The sequence below is a fragment of the Galeopterus variegatus genome, unplaced genomic scaffold, assembly GCF_000696425.1.
Source record: "Galeopterus variegatus unplaced genomic scaffold, G_variegatus-3.0.2 Scaffold3893, whole genome shotgun sequence".
NCBI classification, from domain to species: domain Eukaryota; kingdom Metazoa; phylum Chordata; class Mammalia; order Dermoptera; family Cynocephalidae; genus Galeopterus; species Galeopterus variegatus.
Genome location: NW_007730004.1, coordinates 126,275 through 145,910, shown reverse-complemented (window position 1 = coordinate 145,910; position 19,636 = coordinate 126,275). Strand labels below are relative to the sequence as shown.

At 35.5% G+C, this 19,636-nt stretch overlaps 1 protein-coding gene across 2 annotated transcripts in view; it reads left to right on the top strand.

Moving 5' to 3' along the window:
• The window catches only part of ZDHHC17 (zinc finger, DHHC-type containing 17), a 117,830-nt gene that overhangs the window by 13,056 nt on the left and 85,138 nt on the right, over positions 1 to 19,636 (top strand). For both annotated transcript variants that reach the window (XM_008586233.1, XM_008586234.1), the window contains exon 2: positions 17,168 to 17,271. In XM_008586233.1, coding sequence (XP_008584455.1) covers positions 17,168 to 17,271 — 104 coding nt within the window. The remainder of the gene's footprint in view (positions 1 to 17,167; positions 17,272 to 19,636) is intronic.

Below are 19,636 nucleotides of genomic sequence, written 5' to 3'. Positions count from 1 at the left end.
TGAGGCAGCAACTATATTAAATTTATGACACTTTTTTTATTTGAGTCCACTCTAGTAGGTATGTGATAATAAGTCATTATATTAACTTGCATTTCTCTAATGGCTAATGATGTTAAATATCTTTTCATGTACTTATTTGCTATTTGTAATCCTCTTTTGTGAAGTGTCAATTCATGTCTGTATTAGTTTGCTAGGGCCGCCATAACAAAATACCAGAGGCTGGATGGCTTAAACAATGGAAAATTTTTTTCTCCACAGTTTTGGAGGCTAGAAGTCCAAGATCAAGGTATTAGCTGGTTTGGTTTCTTTTGGGGTCTCTCTCCTTGGTTTGCAATTAACTGCCTTTTCACTGTATCCTCACATGGTCTCTATATGTATCCAAATTTCCTCCTCTTATAAGAATAATAGTCAGATTGGATTAGGATCCTCCCGAATGGCCTCATTTTAACTTAATCACCTCTTTAAAGGACCTAGCTCCAAATAGTTATATTCTGAGGTACTGGGGGTTAGGACTTCAACATAAGGGGGTACACAATTCAGCCCGTAATAGTGTCTTTTGCCTATTTCCTCATTGATTATTTTACTGTTTAGTTTTGCAAGTTTTTTTTAATATACCCTAGGTACTAGTCCTTTGTTGTGGTTTGTAGTTATTTTTTCCCAGATTGTAGCTTATCTTTTCATCCACATAACAGGGTCTTTCTCAGAGCAAAAGCTTTAAATTTTGATGAAATCCAGTTTATCACTTTTTCCTTTTATGTGTTATGCTTTTTGTGTCAAGTCTGAGATCTCTTTGCCTATCCTTAGATCCCAAAGGTTTTTTTTTTTTTGAAGTTTATAATTTTACTTCTAATGTTTAAGGTCATGATCAATTTGAGTTAATTTTTGTATATAGTGTGAAAATTAGATTGAGGTTCATTTTTTATTGCCTGTGAATGGCCAACTGCTGTAGCACCATTTCCTCCATTGAATTGCTATTACATTGTAAAAAGTCAGTTGAGAATAGCTCTGTTTTTATTTCTGAGTTTTCTGTCTGTTTTATTGGTCTATGTGTCTGTCACTCAGCCAGTACTACCCAGTCTTGATTACTGTGGCTGTACAATAGATCTTGAAATTGAATAGATTGCTTTTTCCCACTTATTCATCTTTTTCAAAATTAATTTAGCTATTTGTTGTTTTTTTTTTTTTTTTCCTTTTCATATAAATTTTAAAATAACATTGTCTGTATCTACCAAAAAAAAAAAAATCTTCCCAAGATTTTGATAGGAATTGCATTAAATGTATATCAGTTTGGGGAGAAATGACATCTTTTCCATGTTGAGTCTTCCAATCCATAAATATAGTATGCCTGTCTATTTAGATCTTTGATTTCTTTCATCAGTGTTTTGTAGTTTTCAGTATAAAAGTACTGAGCATGTTTGATTACACTAATTTCTGTCCCTCATGCCCACTTAAGGACATCTCTCCAGCAATTTTTTACTCTTACTTCTACATCATCAGTTTTCAGCTCTACTAGATCATTTCTACTAGTGATCATTTCTCCCATCCTAAAAAAGCAAAACCAAATCAAATTTAAAAAACATATTTTCATTTGATTCCACTTCCCTTCCAGCTGCTGCTGTATTTCTTTGCTCTTCTTTGTAACAAAACTCCTGAAAAGAGTTATCTGTATTTGCTGTCCACAATTCTTTTCCTGCCATCCTTTCTTAAACCAATTTCAGTCTGGCATATGTCCCTACTTTGTCAAAGTAATGTGACCTCTGTGTCACTAAATCCAGTGGTCAACTTGCAGTCCTTATGCTTTCTGACTTATTAGTAGCATTGATATAGTTGATCTCTCCTTGATAAACTTTCTTCACTTGCTTCAGGGAAATACAAATCAAAACAAGATAAAATTTGGTACCCATTGAATCTCCCCAAATTAAGGAGTTTGGTAAATCTAAGTACTGTATAATGAAAGAAGAACATACATTGCTATTTGTTGCACTCTCTTTGTCCTCACACAGATTTGTCACCTCTCTCCCCTGGGTGACGGCAACACGAAGGATTACTCAAAGCCCATTTCTTCTGAGCAGTGAGACACCCCAAAGGGGTTAACTTCCCTGAACCCTCAAGAGAGTCATTCTTCCTTTGGGAAATTAACTACGAACTTGGGTTCTCTCCCCCTATTTATTCTCCAGACCAGGAAGTTACAGAAAAGGAACATAAGTGGAGTTATGGCTAAGTATAGTTTAACATTAGAAGCTGATAACATCAGTGAAGTAACAAAGTGACATTCCATAATGCAATTTGCAAAGGTTAAGGCAATCCACCAACAAAAGCTGGTTCTTAGCAAACATTTTCTTTCCCTACAGCAATTTCCTTAGTATGTTTACATAACAATTAAGTAACTTTTCTGTCCTTGAGCTGGCAACTTTGCTGTGTTACAATTCTATATCCATATCAGAGACTTTAGCCTGGGGAAAATTTCCTGTCTTTTGCACAGTTAACATTTCTATATGTAATTTTAAAAGGTTAGGTTAAACCTGAAACTACAGGGCTTTGGAAACTAGGCCCAGTGAAATACATTTGCTTTATAAATGGTAGTATACTCCACAGCTATTGAGAGTGTAAATTGGTATTACCACCTTGGAAAATTGATTTAATGATAGTGAAGTTGAAGATAGTCTTTTTATCCATGAGTTCTACTACTAGGTCCTTACCCTAGAAAAACTTTTACAGATTAGTTCTGTATAAGTTTGTTCATTGCAATATCATTTGTAGAAGCCACCTAACTCCCCCTTAGTAGAGAATGTATATAGTTTATTCATGTAATGAAATACCATTTAGCTATTATATTGAATAAATTAAAGATACATGTATCAGCACAAATAAATCTCAAAAACATAATGTTAGATGAAAAATATTAGGTGTGAAAGGGTAAGTAGTGTATAATATATTTGTACATAACGGGATATAAAAAGGGACTTTTCCTGTCATCTCAGCATTTTTCCTGGAGCCCAAAGCTAAAGACAGTATGTGACAGAGTATCCCTGTATTATAAACGGAGGTGTTGAATTTGCTGGGGAGTGGCCCTGATTTATCCTGGAACTCTATCACATCCAGCCTATACAAAATAAAGAGAAAGGATCATTTGAAGAGTTTTTAACCTAAAAGGGAGTGCTGCAGTCTTTGTATTGCCCTCCCTTTATATGGTAGGTGGAAAACAATTCCTCTGAGAGACTGGAGGACTTTTCAGGAAGGAAGAACAGCTCTGTAGCTAGACACCTGCTGGGTTGCAAAAAATGGTAGGCCTCCCTGGGGTGTTACCTGAGTGGAATATTAGAGAATTCTTGGAAGAGTGTTATTTGGGTCCTCTGGAGTTCTGGAAGGCCCAGAGACTGCTGCTGCATTCCTGAAGAAGCATAAAGGTAAGAGATATGTAAAATAGCTTTGCAATGGAAGAACCAGAAGAGAGAGTTTCCACTGTGTTTCTTGTGATGTTGAGTCAAGGGTGTTTTCATTGGTCCAAGCAAACACTTTAGAGGCAAGACAGGCTAGAGCCATCTTGAAAGAAATTAGAGAGAGTTGCCTGCTGAGCAGAAGCATTTTCAGGTTTGTACCACTGGAGTAGGAACTGAGAAGGAGTTTTAAGAAGTGATCTGGAGAATGTCTCTTCTGTACTAGAGGAGGTTACAGAGGGAAATCCTGTCAAGGAAAACCAGAATTGGACAGTGATTAAAGTGGTTATATTTTCTGTTTCTGTTGCTTATAACAGAATACTAGAAACTGAATAACTTATAAAGAAATAAAACTTATTACTTACAATTTCAGAAGCTGGAAAGTCCAAAGTCCAGGGAACACATCTGGTGAGGATCTTCTTGTTCTTGGTGGTAGCTCTATAGCAGTGCAGGCTATCACATGGTGAGAATGGCTAACCCACTCACTTGTTCTTCCTATAAAGCCATCAGAACTGTGCCCATTACTCTATGAATGGATCAATCCAATCACAAGGGTACAGTCCTCAGAATCTAATCATCTCTTAAAGGCCCCACCTTTCAAATACCATAGCAGGATTTCCCCCTTCTTAACACTCACATTGGTGAGTAGGTTTCTAACACATGAGCCTTTGGGGAACATATTCAACCCATCCATAGCTGTGGTAAAACACGGTTTTCATTCAGAAACTATTACAACAGTGAAAAAGAGACCTCAGTATAGAACTGGGCTAAATTCTAAGTTCAGCAAGGACAAGTGGGGATTTATAGCCAAAAAGCAGAATGAGAGAGTCAGTAGATGGAAAATTGTCAAGGGTGGGGGATTCTTGCTAAACGAACTTAGCAGGATTCTTGCTGAAGGCAGGTCAAGGTGATCAGATGTCTAGGGTGGGGACTTCTTTCTAAACTGATTTAGTACAATTTCTTTCTTAAATTAGGCTATGTGTGCCCAACAAGGAAAAGGGCCAAGGTTGAAGCCTGGTTGAGGCCTAGTTAAGAAGAGAGCTCAGAGGAGCCTGACTAAGGTTTGGTCAAAGAGGAGTATTTTTCAGTTCTCACAGGCTAAATATCAGAACTCTGAAAATACCTCACAAGAGAGGGCCAGGAGCTGGACTTCTTCATGATAACTGAAAGAAAACTACAGACAGTACCACCTATGTAATGTGGATTTTGTCTCCTTCCTTCCCCATCTTATTCCCATCCATTGTTATGCAGAATAATGGCCCCCGAAGGATATCAGGTCCTAATCCCTGGAACCTATAAATGTTACCTTATAAGAAAAAAAAGTCTTTGCAGAGATGATTAAATTTAAGGATTTCAAGGTGGGGAAATTATTTCGAATGTCTAGATATTCTAAATGCTGCAGTACCCTAAAGGCAATCACATGTATCCTTATAAGAGAAAGGCAGAGGGAGATTTGGACATGCACACAGAGGAGAAGGCAATGTGAAAACAACAGAAAGAGATTTGAAGATGCTGCCCTTGAATATTGGAGTGATGTTGCCACAGCCAAGAAATACCAGCAGCCACCAGAGCTCAAAGAGGCAAGGAACAGATTCTCCCCTAGATCCTCTTGAGGGAGTGTGGCCCTGCTGAAACCTTGACTTTAGTGCAGTGATAGTGATTTTGGACTTCTTACCTTCAGAACTATATGATTATAAATTTGTGTTAATTTTAAGCCACCAAGTTTGTGGTAATTTATTATAGCAGCAGTAGTAAACTAACAAATATACCATTACACAATTATTGTACAATAATTTGCATAGCATTGGGAACACAGGTAATAGGGCAGTTAATTGCCTGAGTGAAACAAGTAAGGTTATAGTGACATTCAAATTGTTAACTGAAGGATTTGTAAGAGTTTGCTAGCCTGATGGGTGTGTCTTCTAGGCAGAATAACCAACATGGGCAGAGACACTGAGGTTTTTAAATTGGAATTGTTGGTGTATATAAACTTGTAGGATGTGTAGAAGGGAATGGTGGATACTAAAGCTAGAAAAAGCAATTTGGGACCAGTTCATGAAGGATTTTGTATGATTGCTGAAATGTTCTCCCTTTACCCCACAGGTATTATTTTAAAGATTTTATATAAGGGAGTGAAGGGGCAGTCATATGGGCAGACCATTTGAGAGGATAATATAGGGGTGGATACAGAGGAAGGGACTGATATGGATTTATTTTGAGAAAAGAAATAGTGAGACTTGGTGAGTAATTAGTTGTACCTGAGGTTTGCGGATAAAGGGTCAAGGTTGAACGAATTTTCTAGCTTGGACATTTTGATAGTTAGACATGCCTTTTTGAGAAAAGGGCAGGAAGGAAGAATAAATTGTGGATGTGGTGGGAAGGAAAAAAATCATTAGGTGATCCTTCAAAATAGCATATCTAATCCTGTTATTTCTTTGCTCAAAACTCCTGATTGGTCTTTATTGCCTATCACACTAGATGCCTAAATGCCTTTGTTTATTCTCAATTGAAGATGGGATTTTTGCATTTCTTTTAAGAGTTTGTTTATAAGACTTTTTAGGATTTTCAGCCATGTTTCTTTGCTAAACAAATTACATTTTGGTAATTAAATCTAACTTAATGTACATGTGCACTTGACTCATACATTCTTAAAAAACGAAGTAAAACAACTTGTAATGCTTAAAAGGTACTACCTCAGCATTTTCCAGAATCATTTTGTGTCCATCCTGCTTTCTGGGACCTAGTTGGAAATATGGCCAGGACTTGTGTTTCAGTGTTGGAAAAAGCGAGAGAGGGGGAAACACACCCACCCACACCCACACACTGTAGTGTTTTTCCCTTTACGTTTTACTCAACAACAGTCAACACAGAAGACCGACATCTGTGTCCAAACGTGTGAGGATTTCTCCCCAGTGGACGCCAGCTGGGTGTCCTCTAATTCAATTCAGTTCCAACACTATCTACCTGGAGATAGTGTCAGATCCCACAGGTTGAGAGCTCAGGCTCCTGCCTCCTGCTTCAGATGCCAGTTGCAAGTCCAGACCCCTGGAACTTCTGACCAACAGTTATAAATCAAGGTTCCTGCAACCCTCTCCTTGGGTTCGATTAGTTTACTTGAGTGGCTCACAGAACTCAGGGAAACACATACTTACCTTTACCAGTTTATTATAAAGGGTGTTACAAAGGATACAGATGAAGAGATGCATAGGGTAAGTTACAGGAGAAGGGGTGTGGAGCTTCCGTGCTTGCTGGTGCACACTACCCTTCTGGAACCTCCATGTGTTCAGCTCTTTGGAAGATCTCCAAACCTAGGCCTCTTGGGCTTTTATAGAGGCTTTATTACATAGGCATGATTGATTAAATCATTGGCCACTGCTGGTCAACTTAACCTTCAGTACCTTTCCCCTCGAGTTTGGCAGGTGGGATTAAAAGTCCTGCCTTGGTCTTTTCTGTGACCATACCCCATCCTGAAGCTACTTAGGGGCTACAGGCCATCATTAGCATACACATAGACTCTTACCACTTTGGAGATTCTAAGGATTTTAGGATTATGTCAGGAGGTGGGGATGAAGACCAAATATATATTTCATAATATCACAACTTGAGTTTGGGCTGCTGGTAAGAACAATTGGCCTATGGTGGAGGAGGGGGACAAAGGGAAGGGAAGGTGACTACCAAAAGATTATCAGTCCAACTAACAGATATTATTAAAAGAATGCTAGTCAGAATTCTGAGGTTGGAGGACAAAATTGAGAATTAATTGCAAATGAAATATGAAATTGGATGTATTCTGTAATTCTAGGATGTGTGGTGCTCCGGTGGGCATTTCTATCCAAATACAGTGTTATTCATTCTCTGTAATGTATTTGAATAAGGATGAATTAACAACTTTATATGTAATGGAGAAACACTAAAGACATTGCCTATTAAAAATGGAGAAAAATATGGGGAAATAAATCCAGGGAAATAAAGATATATTCTAATTATTATTTTTTCCCAGTATTGCATTTAATGTTTCTGCCAATGCCTTAGGCCATTAAAATGAAAAAATACACACACTTATTTGAAGATTAGATTATGTTTTTTTTAGACTATTTAGAGAGATCATCTAAAACCAGAGATGATATTTTAACATTGTGGCCAGATATTAAATCTGTGACCATTAGTAATAATACCATATATTTGTTATAACCACTATGTTTTTTTTAGACTATTTAGAGAGATCATCTAAAACCAGAGATGATATTTTAACATTGTAGCCAGATATTAAATCTGTGACCATTAGTAATAATACCATATATTTGTTATAACCAGCTCCAAAATATAATGAAAATGACTTATGTAGATCCATCTGCATACTACTTACCAAAATAAACAACTCTCAGAATTCTGTTAGTTAGGATAAACAAGGTTTTTCTGCAGTAGCGACCCTTAAGTTTTAGTTGCTTGAGTGTTAGTGGTTCATGCTCTACGTGTATTGTGGGTTGGACAGTGGCTACTTTGGGATCCAGAATGATTGAGTATCTCTACAAAGGAAGATTACCAGTCTTCATGGCAGAAGGAAAGAGAGAGTGGGGAATTGCATACTGGCTCTTAAATCTGTTCTCTGAAAGCAACATGCCACCTTTATTCATATTCCATTGGTTAAAAATATAGTCAGTCATGTGGACACAACTTACCTTTCAAAGGGCCAGGAGTGTGCGATTCTACTATGTGCCTGAGAAGTGGATTGGAAATATTTGATGAGTAGCACTAATGATTACAGTAGTACTTAAATATAAAAATCAATACTAAAAAAGTCCAAGGAAAAGATTAATGTGTATGACTATAAAGAATATTATCTCTGAAATATATTGAACATAAATCAACATTTCTGAAAATGAAACATCTTTAGGCCAGTATGAAAAAAGTTAATATCTAATCTTGTATGTACATAAAAATCTAATTCAAATATATTAAACAAACGAGGACTCAAGTAGAATAAAATGGCCAAAGGATAAGAATAGAGAATTCTCAAAAGGTGAAATAGAATAGGAAAATATATTTAAAGTTGAAATTGCAAGTTTTACTCCAGGGAGAATTTAAAAATAACACCCATTGTGACTGAGTTAATGGAGAAATAGTTATCATATATTGCTGGTGGGGTTATAAATATAATCCTTTTGCAGGGCAATTTGGATACTGTGTCAAGAACCATAAAAATTTCATACCCTTTAAGAATCCCTCTGCAGGATGTTTACGCTAGTTAAAAAGAATAAGTGTTAAATGAGTTAAAGAAAGTATTCTTCAGAGTGAGGAAAAATCCATCTATTTATTCTTTCATTTCATTTAAGGGCACCAGTATTATGCCAGGCTCTGTCCTAAGCACTGGGCGTACGCAAATGATTAAGAGAGGGTTCTTGCTCTGTCATAGCTTAAAGTCTAATGGTGAAGAAAATGTAAGAGAAGACAGAAGAAGAATGCTTAAGAAATAACATCTGAGTTTAGTTAGGATATGAAAGAGTAACCTAAATGTTCAGTGATTAGGAAATGTTTTAGTACATTTCAAAATATTATTATATGCAGTGGTTAAAAGCAGTACTTATAAAAACTATGTGTAATGGCAGAGAAGATGTAAAGGGGAAGAACAAAATATATGAATACTATGGTTACAAAAAATTTTACGTAAAAATATGTAAACATGTGGGCAAATAGAGATTGTATAGCAGTGTTTTCAAAGAAAGTTTCAAAAATACAGTCAAATTAGAAACAACACTTCCTCGCCAAAACTCACAACTCCAGTCTAATAATGAGATAAACATTAGACAAATCCCAGTTGAGGGTCATTCTGCAAAAAATACCTGATTCTACTTATTCTCAAAACCATCAAGTTCATCAAAACCAAGGAAAGTCTGAGAAGGTACCACAGCCAAGAGGAACCTAGAGAGCCATGACAAATAAATGTAATATAATGGGATCCTGCAGCAGACAAAGGACATTACATAAAAACTAAGGAAATCTGAATGTAGACTTCAGTTAATAATGATCAATATTGTTTCATTAATTTTAACAAGTGTACTATACTACCATTAGATGTTAGTAATAGGGGAAACTGGATGTGGGGAATATGTGAACTCTACTATCTTCACGTTGGTTTTGTAAATCTAAAACTGTTCTAAAAAATAAAGTTTATTTTTAAAAAGGTAAGAAGGGGAAAAACAGGCATTCGCTTAAATGTTCATCAAATGTCTGTGGAAAGAAAAAAAAGTATGCCAGATTTACATATATATTGTTACAAGCAAATGTATACATATGGATCAATGCTAGAAGGGAATAGAGAGAAAACCAGTTTTTAAAGAAGGTAGAGAGGTTGATGAATATTTCCTTAGTCTAAAAATTTCCTTTATTGTCATAATGTGAGACTTTCTTGTTGGAAGCAAGAAGGTTAATTTGATAGTTTAGATTGAGGCAATGATGGTACTACAGCATAAAGAAAATCTATGCCTCAAGTTGGACTCTTGTTTATTAGATTATTAGCTGGAGTTAGGACCACAGCAAAATACATATTATGTAAGGAACCTGGTATTGACTGAAAAACTTGATTTGAAATCTTTCCATTATATGAGGGAACTTCAGAAAGTTCATGGACAAATAGAATTAAAAGATAATACAAATCTTTCTGTGAACTTTATGAAGTACCCTCGTGTATTCCCAATTAACCAAATCATTTTTTTTGTTCTTTCTTCCCTTACAGATGGTGGGAATAAGTTCCTAGAGGATTCTGTTTTGAGTATAGTGCCATCTGCTGGCACTGTTAACTAATTACGTCTTTTTAAAAAGTTGTTTTATAATTTTATGGTGGCAACTGGTTTTTCTTGACTATTCATTGTTCTCATGGTTATATGTGTTTTGTGCTTATGCTTTCGTTTTATTATAAACAATATTTCTTTTTAAAAATCCTTATACTATTCCTTGAATTTAGTGTCATTACTACCTCAGATTTTCCTTCCTTGCCTAATTTTTTTTTTTTGCCTGTTCTTACAGCTGTAACAAAATGCTTTAATTTTACAAACTTCATTTGGGGTGAAGGGTTTTATTTATCCTTGTAGGTAATAAGTATATGCCCTAGAATTTTGTTGAATTGGTTTCTTTTGGGGGGGGGTGGTCAAAATGCATTTAATTATTGAGAATTACAGAATCTTTTCCAACATGTATTTGCTGTTGTATTTTGCCCTCTTTGAATTATCTTCATATCTTTTGCCCATTTTTCAAATGTGTTATTCATGTTTTTCTCAGCCTTTTTTACATTAGAGTATTATTGTCATTATTCTTTATATTAACTCTTTGGTTGTACTGGATGTTATTCTGATATAGGAATGAGGTGGGAATCTATAAGAAGAGCCCGTAGGCAGACCTGGTCCTGCCAATGGATATTCATATTTCAGGAAAGTCTGGGAAATTAATCTTAAATGTACCTTGTCTTGCAGTAACATTCAGGACCGTCCTGGAGCCATTTTGAACTAGTTACTTAGACCTGGTGAGCACCTGGCACATAGCCAGAGTCTCCAGAATAGCTAGGGGAAGTCCAGGGGTCACAAAGGCTTCCCAAGAACAGGAGGCTGCATGCTTCTCTCTCTCCATGGCAGTGGTGTCATAGGCATCTGTATCTTTTCATGGGGAGCATGGGCAACCTGGGAAGCCATTCCGTGTAGAGTGGCCCATTATTTTCAGACATATTTCAGTATCACCTGCCATTAAAGAAGCTTTATCCTTGGTTATATTTGTTGGCATTTTTCCGTCAAGCACTTCACCCTATCATGTTGAAGGCTGCTGAATTTTTTCCCCCAAACAGCTAGCCAATTGTCCATTTCTACTATTTATTGAATAGTATAAATGGGAAAAAAATCAGAAAGTCTTTCCTTTCTGATTCTGATTTTTATTTTCCAGGCTCTATTCCATTGTCCTGAGTGCTTCATACAGCAATACCCCTATTTTTACATTAGTTTGCTTTCTAATATATTGTAATTGCTGGTAGGGCAAGTCCCTTTCGTTACCCTTCCTTCAGAACATTCCTGAACTTAGAATACTTGAATGTTTGTTCTTTCAGATACACCCTGTCAGAGAGCAGATTCTTGGTGAACCTTTTCTGATATAGCACCTATGAAACATGTGTATTTGGTTGGTAATAAACTTATAAGCACTGGGCCACAGATTCTTTATTCAGTGCTATTCCCCGCCCCCTCTCAATGATTCAGTTTAGTTTTGACACTAACTGCCTGGGATTAGCACAGACCCACAGGTTAAAGGCTCAGTTTCACAAGACTGCCCCTGCTTCAGAGTCCTATCACAAGTTGGGCCTCCAATGTTTATGACTGATCTCCTGTAGATCGAAGGTTTCCATGACTTCCTCCTTGGGTTTGATCATTTGCAAGAATGGCTCACAGAACAAAGGGAAACACTTTACTTATGTTTACTGGTTTATTATAAATGATACAACTCAGGAACAGCCAGATGGAAGAAATGCATAGGGCAAAGTATGGGGGCGGGGGTGCGGAGCTTCTGTGCCCTATCTGGGCACACCACCCTCTCAGCACCTCAATGTATTCACCATCCTGGAAGCTCATCAAATCTCATTGTTCAGGGGTTTTTATAGTGCTAAGTGGGGCTGAAAATTCCAAACCCTCTGATCACTTGTCCATTCTGAGGTTATCTAGGGGCCCTACCCCAGATAACTTAATTAGCATAAGCTCTGGTGTGATCTAAAGGTACCTCTTATAACTAACAAAAGACCTTACTATCACTCAGGAAATTCCAAGGGATTTATGAGCCATGTGCCTGAAACAGGAGACAAAGATCAGATATACTTCTTATTATACCACAATAGGTCTAGCATTTTTAAAAGTTAGCTAGTTCACACGTAGATTTAATTGGGAGACCATTAGGCTGATATGGCTCCAAATGCCTTGGGTTCCTGCATAAGCAAACTGAAACCCAATTCAATGAAACAGTATAATGACACTTAAACTTACCAATCAAAAAACTGCCAACTAACGTCTAACTAGAGACTTTACCTATTAGAAGCTGCCAATTAACCTCAAACTTGGGACTTTCCACCACCCAATTCAATGAAACAGTATAATGACACTTAAACTTACCAATCAAAAAACTGCCAACTAATGTCTAACTAGAGACTTTACCTATTAGAAGCTGCCAATTAACCTCAAACTTGGGACTTTCCACGTGATCATACCCAAATAAGGCAAATGCCTTAGCTGTAGCAAGTCAAGTCATTTCTTTGCTTTGCTGCTGAGTTGAGCCTATAAAAGCCCTCTGCTTATACCGTTAAGCTGAGCTCTCACAACTGAGTTCTCTCTGATTCTGAGTGTTGTCCAATTCATGAATTGTTACTTGCTCAAATAAACTGCTAAATTTAATTTGTTTCTTTAAATTTTTCCCTTTAACAACCAGTATCTAAAAACATGAATAATAAAGTGCATTGTTTAAGAAGGGAATGAATAATAAGTAGGGCTTGAAACCTTTGAATTCTTTCACTTTTACCTGCTGCTGGTCTTTGAGACACCTCAGAGTAATTCTGTGCTTATCTTATTCATCCTTTGCTTTTTACAGATGAAGGACCTGAATCCTACAGTAGTTAATTGACTTGCTAGGTGTAGCCTATATTAAAGAGTGGCAGACTTTAAATTCACAAGCCTCTCAGTCAAGGAGTTTTCCTATTACACCAAGCTGCTTCTAATGAAATTACTGCATTCTTAAAACTTACAATGACCTACATATGTATTTTTAAATTAGTATTACTTTTCTTGGTGGAGATAGCAATTAAATTGCTTCTTGGTTCTCATTAATATCAAGGAAAAATTACAGAATTTTAAATAGTCTAATTTATTAAATATTTTTGTATTTAAAGTGTACCTGATATCTAATATCAGATTTTTTAACTTTTTAAAAGTTATTATCATCTGTACATTTATAAGATGTACTTATTTGTATGAGCACGTTTTAAAACATTTTGTGTTTTAAAGTTTTAAAATTATTACTGTTATGCCTGGTGATAGTGGTAGTGATCTTGATGGAATGTTGTCATTTGTCATATTGACAAGGTGCTAGACCTAGACATGGAATAGTATCGAGTCTGTTTAAAAGTGAGAAAAATAACAAGTTTTGTATTAGAAAATGTGTTTGGTAATAAAGCAAGTTGGAGATTTGCTTTAACATCCTTTCTTCTACTTTTATTAGGAGTGACACCACTGTTCTAGAATCACTCTAGGATGTGTTTAATGGTGTCTTTTTATTTTTTAAAAGATGACCAGTAAGGGGATCTTAACCCTTGGCTTTGTGTTGTCAGCACCACGCTCAGCCAGTGAGCGAACCGGCCATCCCTATATGGGATCCGAACCCGGGGCCTTGGTGTTATCAGCACCGCACTGTCCCGAGTGAGCCACGGGTCGGCCCTGTAATGGTCTTTTTAAAAATCAGTTATCTTTTAATAAAAAAGTAAAAACAACCTTATATGTAGGGCAAAACAGATACTTGTATAGGTTAAATTTAGAAAGTCTGTTTTCCAGTAACAACTGGAAGCTCACATTTGGTATTGTCAATGAGACAAAAAGGACTGTAAAGAAACAACATAATTTAGTCATTTTGTACAATAAATGAGGTCTCTGGGGATGAAAACAAAATTAAAGTCACATTGGAAGCCTTATGATAGTAATCCTCAAAAAGAGATTTATTTTTTATTTTACGAGTATTCAATATTTGCATGTAAAAGCAATGTATTTGTCCTTAGTAAAAGAGAATAGCAGTTTGCCATAGCACATTTTCAAATTGAGATAATTTTTAAAGTTACATTGTTACTTTTTGGACATTATGTTGTCATGTTTTAACTTATTAAAAGAAGGCTCTTGCTTGTAATTTTTGACTTAATTTTCTTCCCTACTTTGTCCTTCCATTTTGAATAGTACAGTCTTTGAGGATAAGAGGCTGTATTTTGTATACATTAGCAGTGCTGTTCTGAGCCATAGTGGAGCCTAGTGCAAAAGGAAAAATCAGTGATACTGATGCTGCTATATTTAAAATGTTTGGTTCATCATGGATTTTTTTTGGCAGTGGTTTTTGATTTTTGAAAGACATTCCATTAGAATGGTTTTTATTTTGATAACTTTTTTTTGATACTCTCTAAACTGTACTCGCCTCACCCTGCCCTGGTCCTGGTGGTTTTTGATTTTTGAAAGACATTCCATTAGAATGGTTTTTATTTTGATAACTTTTTTTTTGATACTCTCTAAACTGTAATCGCCTCACCCTGCCCTGGTCCTCGGTCCCAGTGCATTGTAGAGAGTTTTGTATTTAGCAGGCTCCCAATACATGTTTTGTTGAATATATCATTTTGTTCTACCTGAAAGCTGTGACCAGGTTTTTATTCTCTTTCAGGTATCATAGAGCCTTATAGAAGTCAAAATTGAAGGTTTAAAAAATAATTTTACCTGTGGTAGGAGAGAATAGAATCAGAAAAGAAAATTTAGAAAGAAGGAACTGTTACTGGCCTGAGAAGGTCTTTCTTTGCTTTGTTACGAGATGGCAGTTCCAGGTTCTTGGTTAAACTGAGAGGGAGAACCTTTCACGGGACTTAGGGAAGTTTGCAACAAGGCATACTCTCAGTGAAAGGAAAGGAAGAGGGACAAAGAAGGAACATTCAAGCAATAGGACTTTCTTATAAAGTGAAAGTCCATGCAGAAGAGTGTGCGGGCATCTCCGTGAAGGAGGAACGTGCTGGATTTTTAGGGAGAGAATTTATATGCTGTTTTGGGACAGAGGTGTTTCTTTCTGCTAAGAGGAGGAATATTAGGCCATGGGGAAGGATTTAGGGTAATTAAGGCCTAATAGGATGATGTGAAATTGCATCAGCTTTCTGTCATGCATCCCTGAGTTTCTGATGTTTTTGGTCATGCACAGTGGCCTATTACAGGTGGAAGGTTGTATAGTGGTTGTCTGCACTTTTGTTCCTTGTAGAGTGAAGATGTGGCAGTTTTTGTAACCCACAGAGTTCCAGGTGTAGCATGCTAATTGGTCGGGTGATTAAGCCATTGTTAGTTCGTTATGGCTTCACTAACTGCCAGACAAGGAGGCAACTCATTCTCTCAGATCAATTTTTCGATGATTGCTGATCCAGTCTGAATATTTATGAGCAGCCTCTCTGAGGTGGGTCCCTATTCTATCCTGTCTGAGCTTAACTCTGCTGATTAGAGAGCACAGAGAAGTTGAAAACTGGAATTCAGTGGAGAAATTAAATAGAAAACGTGTAAAGAAATTAAATGCAGAAGTCTTATGTATTGGTTTGCTTCATCCATTATGTAGAACGTTACATATACTCAAAATACTACACTTGCCAATGTTCTGATTTAACCAGTTCTATTTTAATGGAGTTTGAGAATCTATTAAAAAACAACTTAGTAAACTATCTGCATTATATTCTGCTAGTCTTGGCTGGTCTATTTCCTTTCTTATGCTAATGTGAATATATGAGCTATTACTGTGGTATTTTAATATTGACTATAATTTTTTCGTAAGGAATTAAGCATTTACCTTTTGAAAAGCTATTTAATAAGCAGAATTTGTTTTTATGAAACTTCTTAATTCACTTCATTGATAATATTCACATTGATAGTCTTCTAAGTTTATGGCTCAAACAAATTAGTTTTGGAATTTCCCACACAATTTGAATGGCTAAAATAAGCTAAAGATAATAGTCTTTTTTCTCAGTAAAATGCCCTTAACTTTGTATTAATATCAGTGGTAGGTGATGTGATCAGAGACAAGAGAGCATAAATTGTTCTAAGGATTTCTCTTTTTCCAAATATTGTTATGATTTATCCTTTTATTTATATTTACATGTGTGTTTGTGAAAAATATCAGAAGCATAGCAATTTGAACAAATGATATTAGAGCTGAACATAGTTAGTTTTTCTATTTTCATATAAAAGAAACATAATTGTATCTTAGTACTGTGTTATATTGGGGCAGCTGACTATAAAGCAAATTTTGTATTTTAAATAGAAAATTGCACACGGTGTATAAGCCTTGAATTGGATGTAATATTCTATGAAACTGTCATTTAATGAAATTTTTATATAAAAACGTTTTTAAAAGAATATCTGCATTTTTAGAACTATTTAAGTGTATTTATATTTTACCAGAGCTGCTCCATTGTTTCTTATTCACCTTATGTTAGATGATTAACAAGCCTTCAGCAAGAAGGAATTTAATAAAAGGTAATATCTGAGAATAATAGAAGAATAATATCAATGGGTTCCTTTCTTTAGGACTTTAGAGTTTATTTGGGAAATAATACAGTGCATATGGTGAAAGTTTTCAAGTTGAGTGTTAGAGTAAAGGGTTATTCTAGAAACATAGAAAAATTGGTCTGAGAGAATAAGAGTTGATTTGATAAGGAGGTAGGAGAGTTCTGTGGAGCTAAAAATGAATTTTGGTTACAAATTTGTCACTAAGTTCTAGTTTTACAGCTTTTTTTATTTTGAGAATGTGTACAAGGGGTAGATCTATTTGAACATGTCTTCTCTTTAAAGAATATAGATTTCGGAGTAAGGTAAAATTTAAACATTTCAATAATGAGCATTCTTCAAACAGCATAGAAACACTACTATAAAATATTAAAATGTTTTCTGTAACCTTTTTAAAAAAAATTCTTGCCTATGTGTGATTTTTCTCTTTAACAGGAAATCAAACCCCAAAGCCATTATAACCATGGATATGGAGAACCTCTTGGACGCAAAACTCATATTGATGATTACAGCACATGGGACATAGTCAAGGCTACACAGTAAGGTTTTTGTTGTGATGTTTTCTTCTTTGGCATCTGTATTTTAATTGGAATATGAATATTAACGGTCTTATTACCTTGGGAAAAATGTCAATATCTCAATTAGTCAAGGCTACACAGTAAGGTTTTTGTTGTGATGTTTTCTTCTTTGGCATCTGTATTTTAAGTGGAATATGAATATTAACGGTCTTATTACCTTGGGAAAAATGTCAATATCTCAAATAAAGTAGTTTGTTTCCCGTTAGTTAATTGAATATATCTATTTGCTTTTGATACTTGCTAATCTTTCCTGAAGTTTATTATTATGCCCTAAGACTATTAAGATTGGTAATGGAGGATTGGAAAACATTGTCAGTATTAAAGTACTTTAAATGGAAAACAGTAGTGCACATCCATTATTCCCCTCCCCCCTCAACCAGGTACACAGGTTAGAAATAAAATGTAGTTAATGTCATAATTAATTTATTTAAACTGTGCTGAGGGAACTATCGTGGCGTTGTCCAAAATATCTTCAAAATGCGAGATATATCAATCTTTGAGATAGGACAAGGAAAAGGGTAAATCTGAGGATATTATTATGCAAATCGTATGGAGGTTGAAATACAGCAGGTGTTTTCATCTGTAAACAAAAGAAACTATGCGGTCCTTGGAGTGCTTATACTGTTTTATTACTTGGCTTGAGTGGTGATTATGTAAATACTTATTTTATAATTGTTGAAAATTCTAAACATGTATTTTATACTTTTTTGTATGGTATGAACATGGTTTAGTTTCATCATTTTCAACATAGATAACCAGTTATATCCCCACCACCATTTATTGAATAGTTCATTCTTTCTCCACTGATTTATAGTGCATCTCTTTTATGCACCAAGCTGCCACGTATGTGGTCCATTTCTGTATATTCTCTTTTCTGTTCCATTTGTAAAATCTTGTGTTAGTACCACATTGTTTTACTCACTATAGCTTTCTTCTTAGCTTTCCAAAACGGCCTTTGTTATTCTTGGCCTTTTATACTTTCTAAACGAATTTTAGAGTTCTACTTAGGAATTTTATGAAATACTTATTTGGGATTTTAATTAGAATGTCATTGAATCTGTAGATCAATTTTGGGGAAATATATATTTCTTTAGGTCTTTAATGGCTTCATTAATCTTATTTACAGTGAGAGTAGTGTAATTAAATATGCTTCATCATTATTTTAGATATGCATCATCATTAATATTTTATGTTACAATGATATGGATATCTGATACTAAGTTTATTTTATTTGGATACTTTGTTCTAATGATTTTCTTGCTTAAAAAAAAAATACCTCACAAAGATACATAATTCCCAAATGAAAAAATTAAAGTGTAGGCTGTGTTTACTAAATCACAATTATTACCTTCTCAGTATTATTCACTAATTAAGCAAAGATTTTACTGAACTTTACCTAGTAAATATGCGTTTTTTTGATGACAATCACCACTTGCAAACTGATCAAGTTTTGGTATTTTTATAATTACAACAAATGGGCTCACACATGTTAGAAAATTGTTTTAAAATTTTTTAGCATGTCCACATGAGGTTTTTATAGGTGACATATTTAGATCTTTCAGAAGCCATATTACATAATTATGTAAATATTTCCAGTCATACAATTTTTGAAAAATATTCTCTTTATAACTGTAAGGCCCCATAGAAGACCCCAAAGGAGGCACTCCCTAAAACATGGCGCTTTTCTCTTCCGGGTCCTAACAATCTCGCCGGCGCCAAGGTGCAGCCTATCAGAAATCATTACCCGCCCCCAGCCAATCAGCTACCACCCCGTGTACTAACCACCCTCTCCCGGAACCCGGCTCTATATAAATGTACGCTTCTCCCCTGAATAGAGCGGAACTTCTCTGGTGAACTGTCAGCTCGGGTCCTGTCGTCCTTTCAATAACAGTACTTTTTCTTAAATAAAAGTAGTTACTCTCTCATTTATTGTTAAAATATCTCTTTTACTTGGTCAGGAACAGATTAGATATCTTTACACTTCTTAAGAATATATGATTATAGCATACTACTCGTAGTGATTTGCCATTACTACCCCTCCCTCCAAAAAAGTAGTCAGCAAATTTAAAACATTTGTCTTTTTTGTTAAAGGAAAAATACATATTTACTTAAAAAAAATTTTTTTTTTCAAAAACTTTTAGTGTGGTAAAATAATATAAAATTTACCATATTAATAATTTTTAACTGTACAGTTCAGTGGCATTAAATATATTTATAGTGTTGTACAATCATCACCATCATCCAGTTCAATAATTCTTTTTGTCTTGTAAAACTTAAACTCTAGGGCCGGCCCGGTGGCGCACTGGATAGTGCGCCGCTTGGGAAG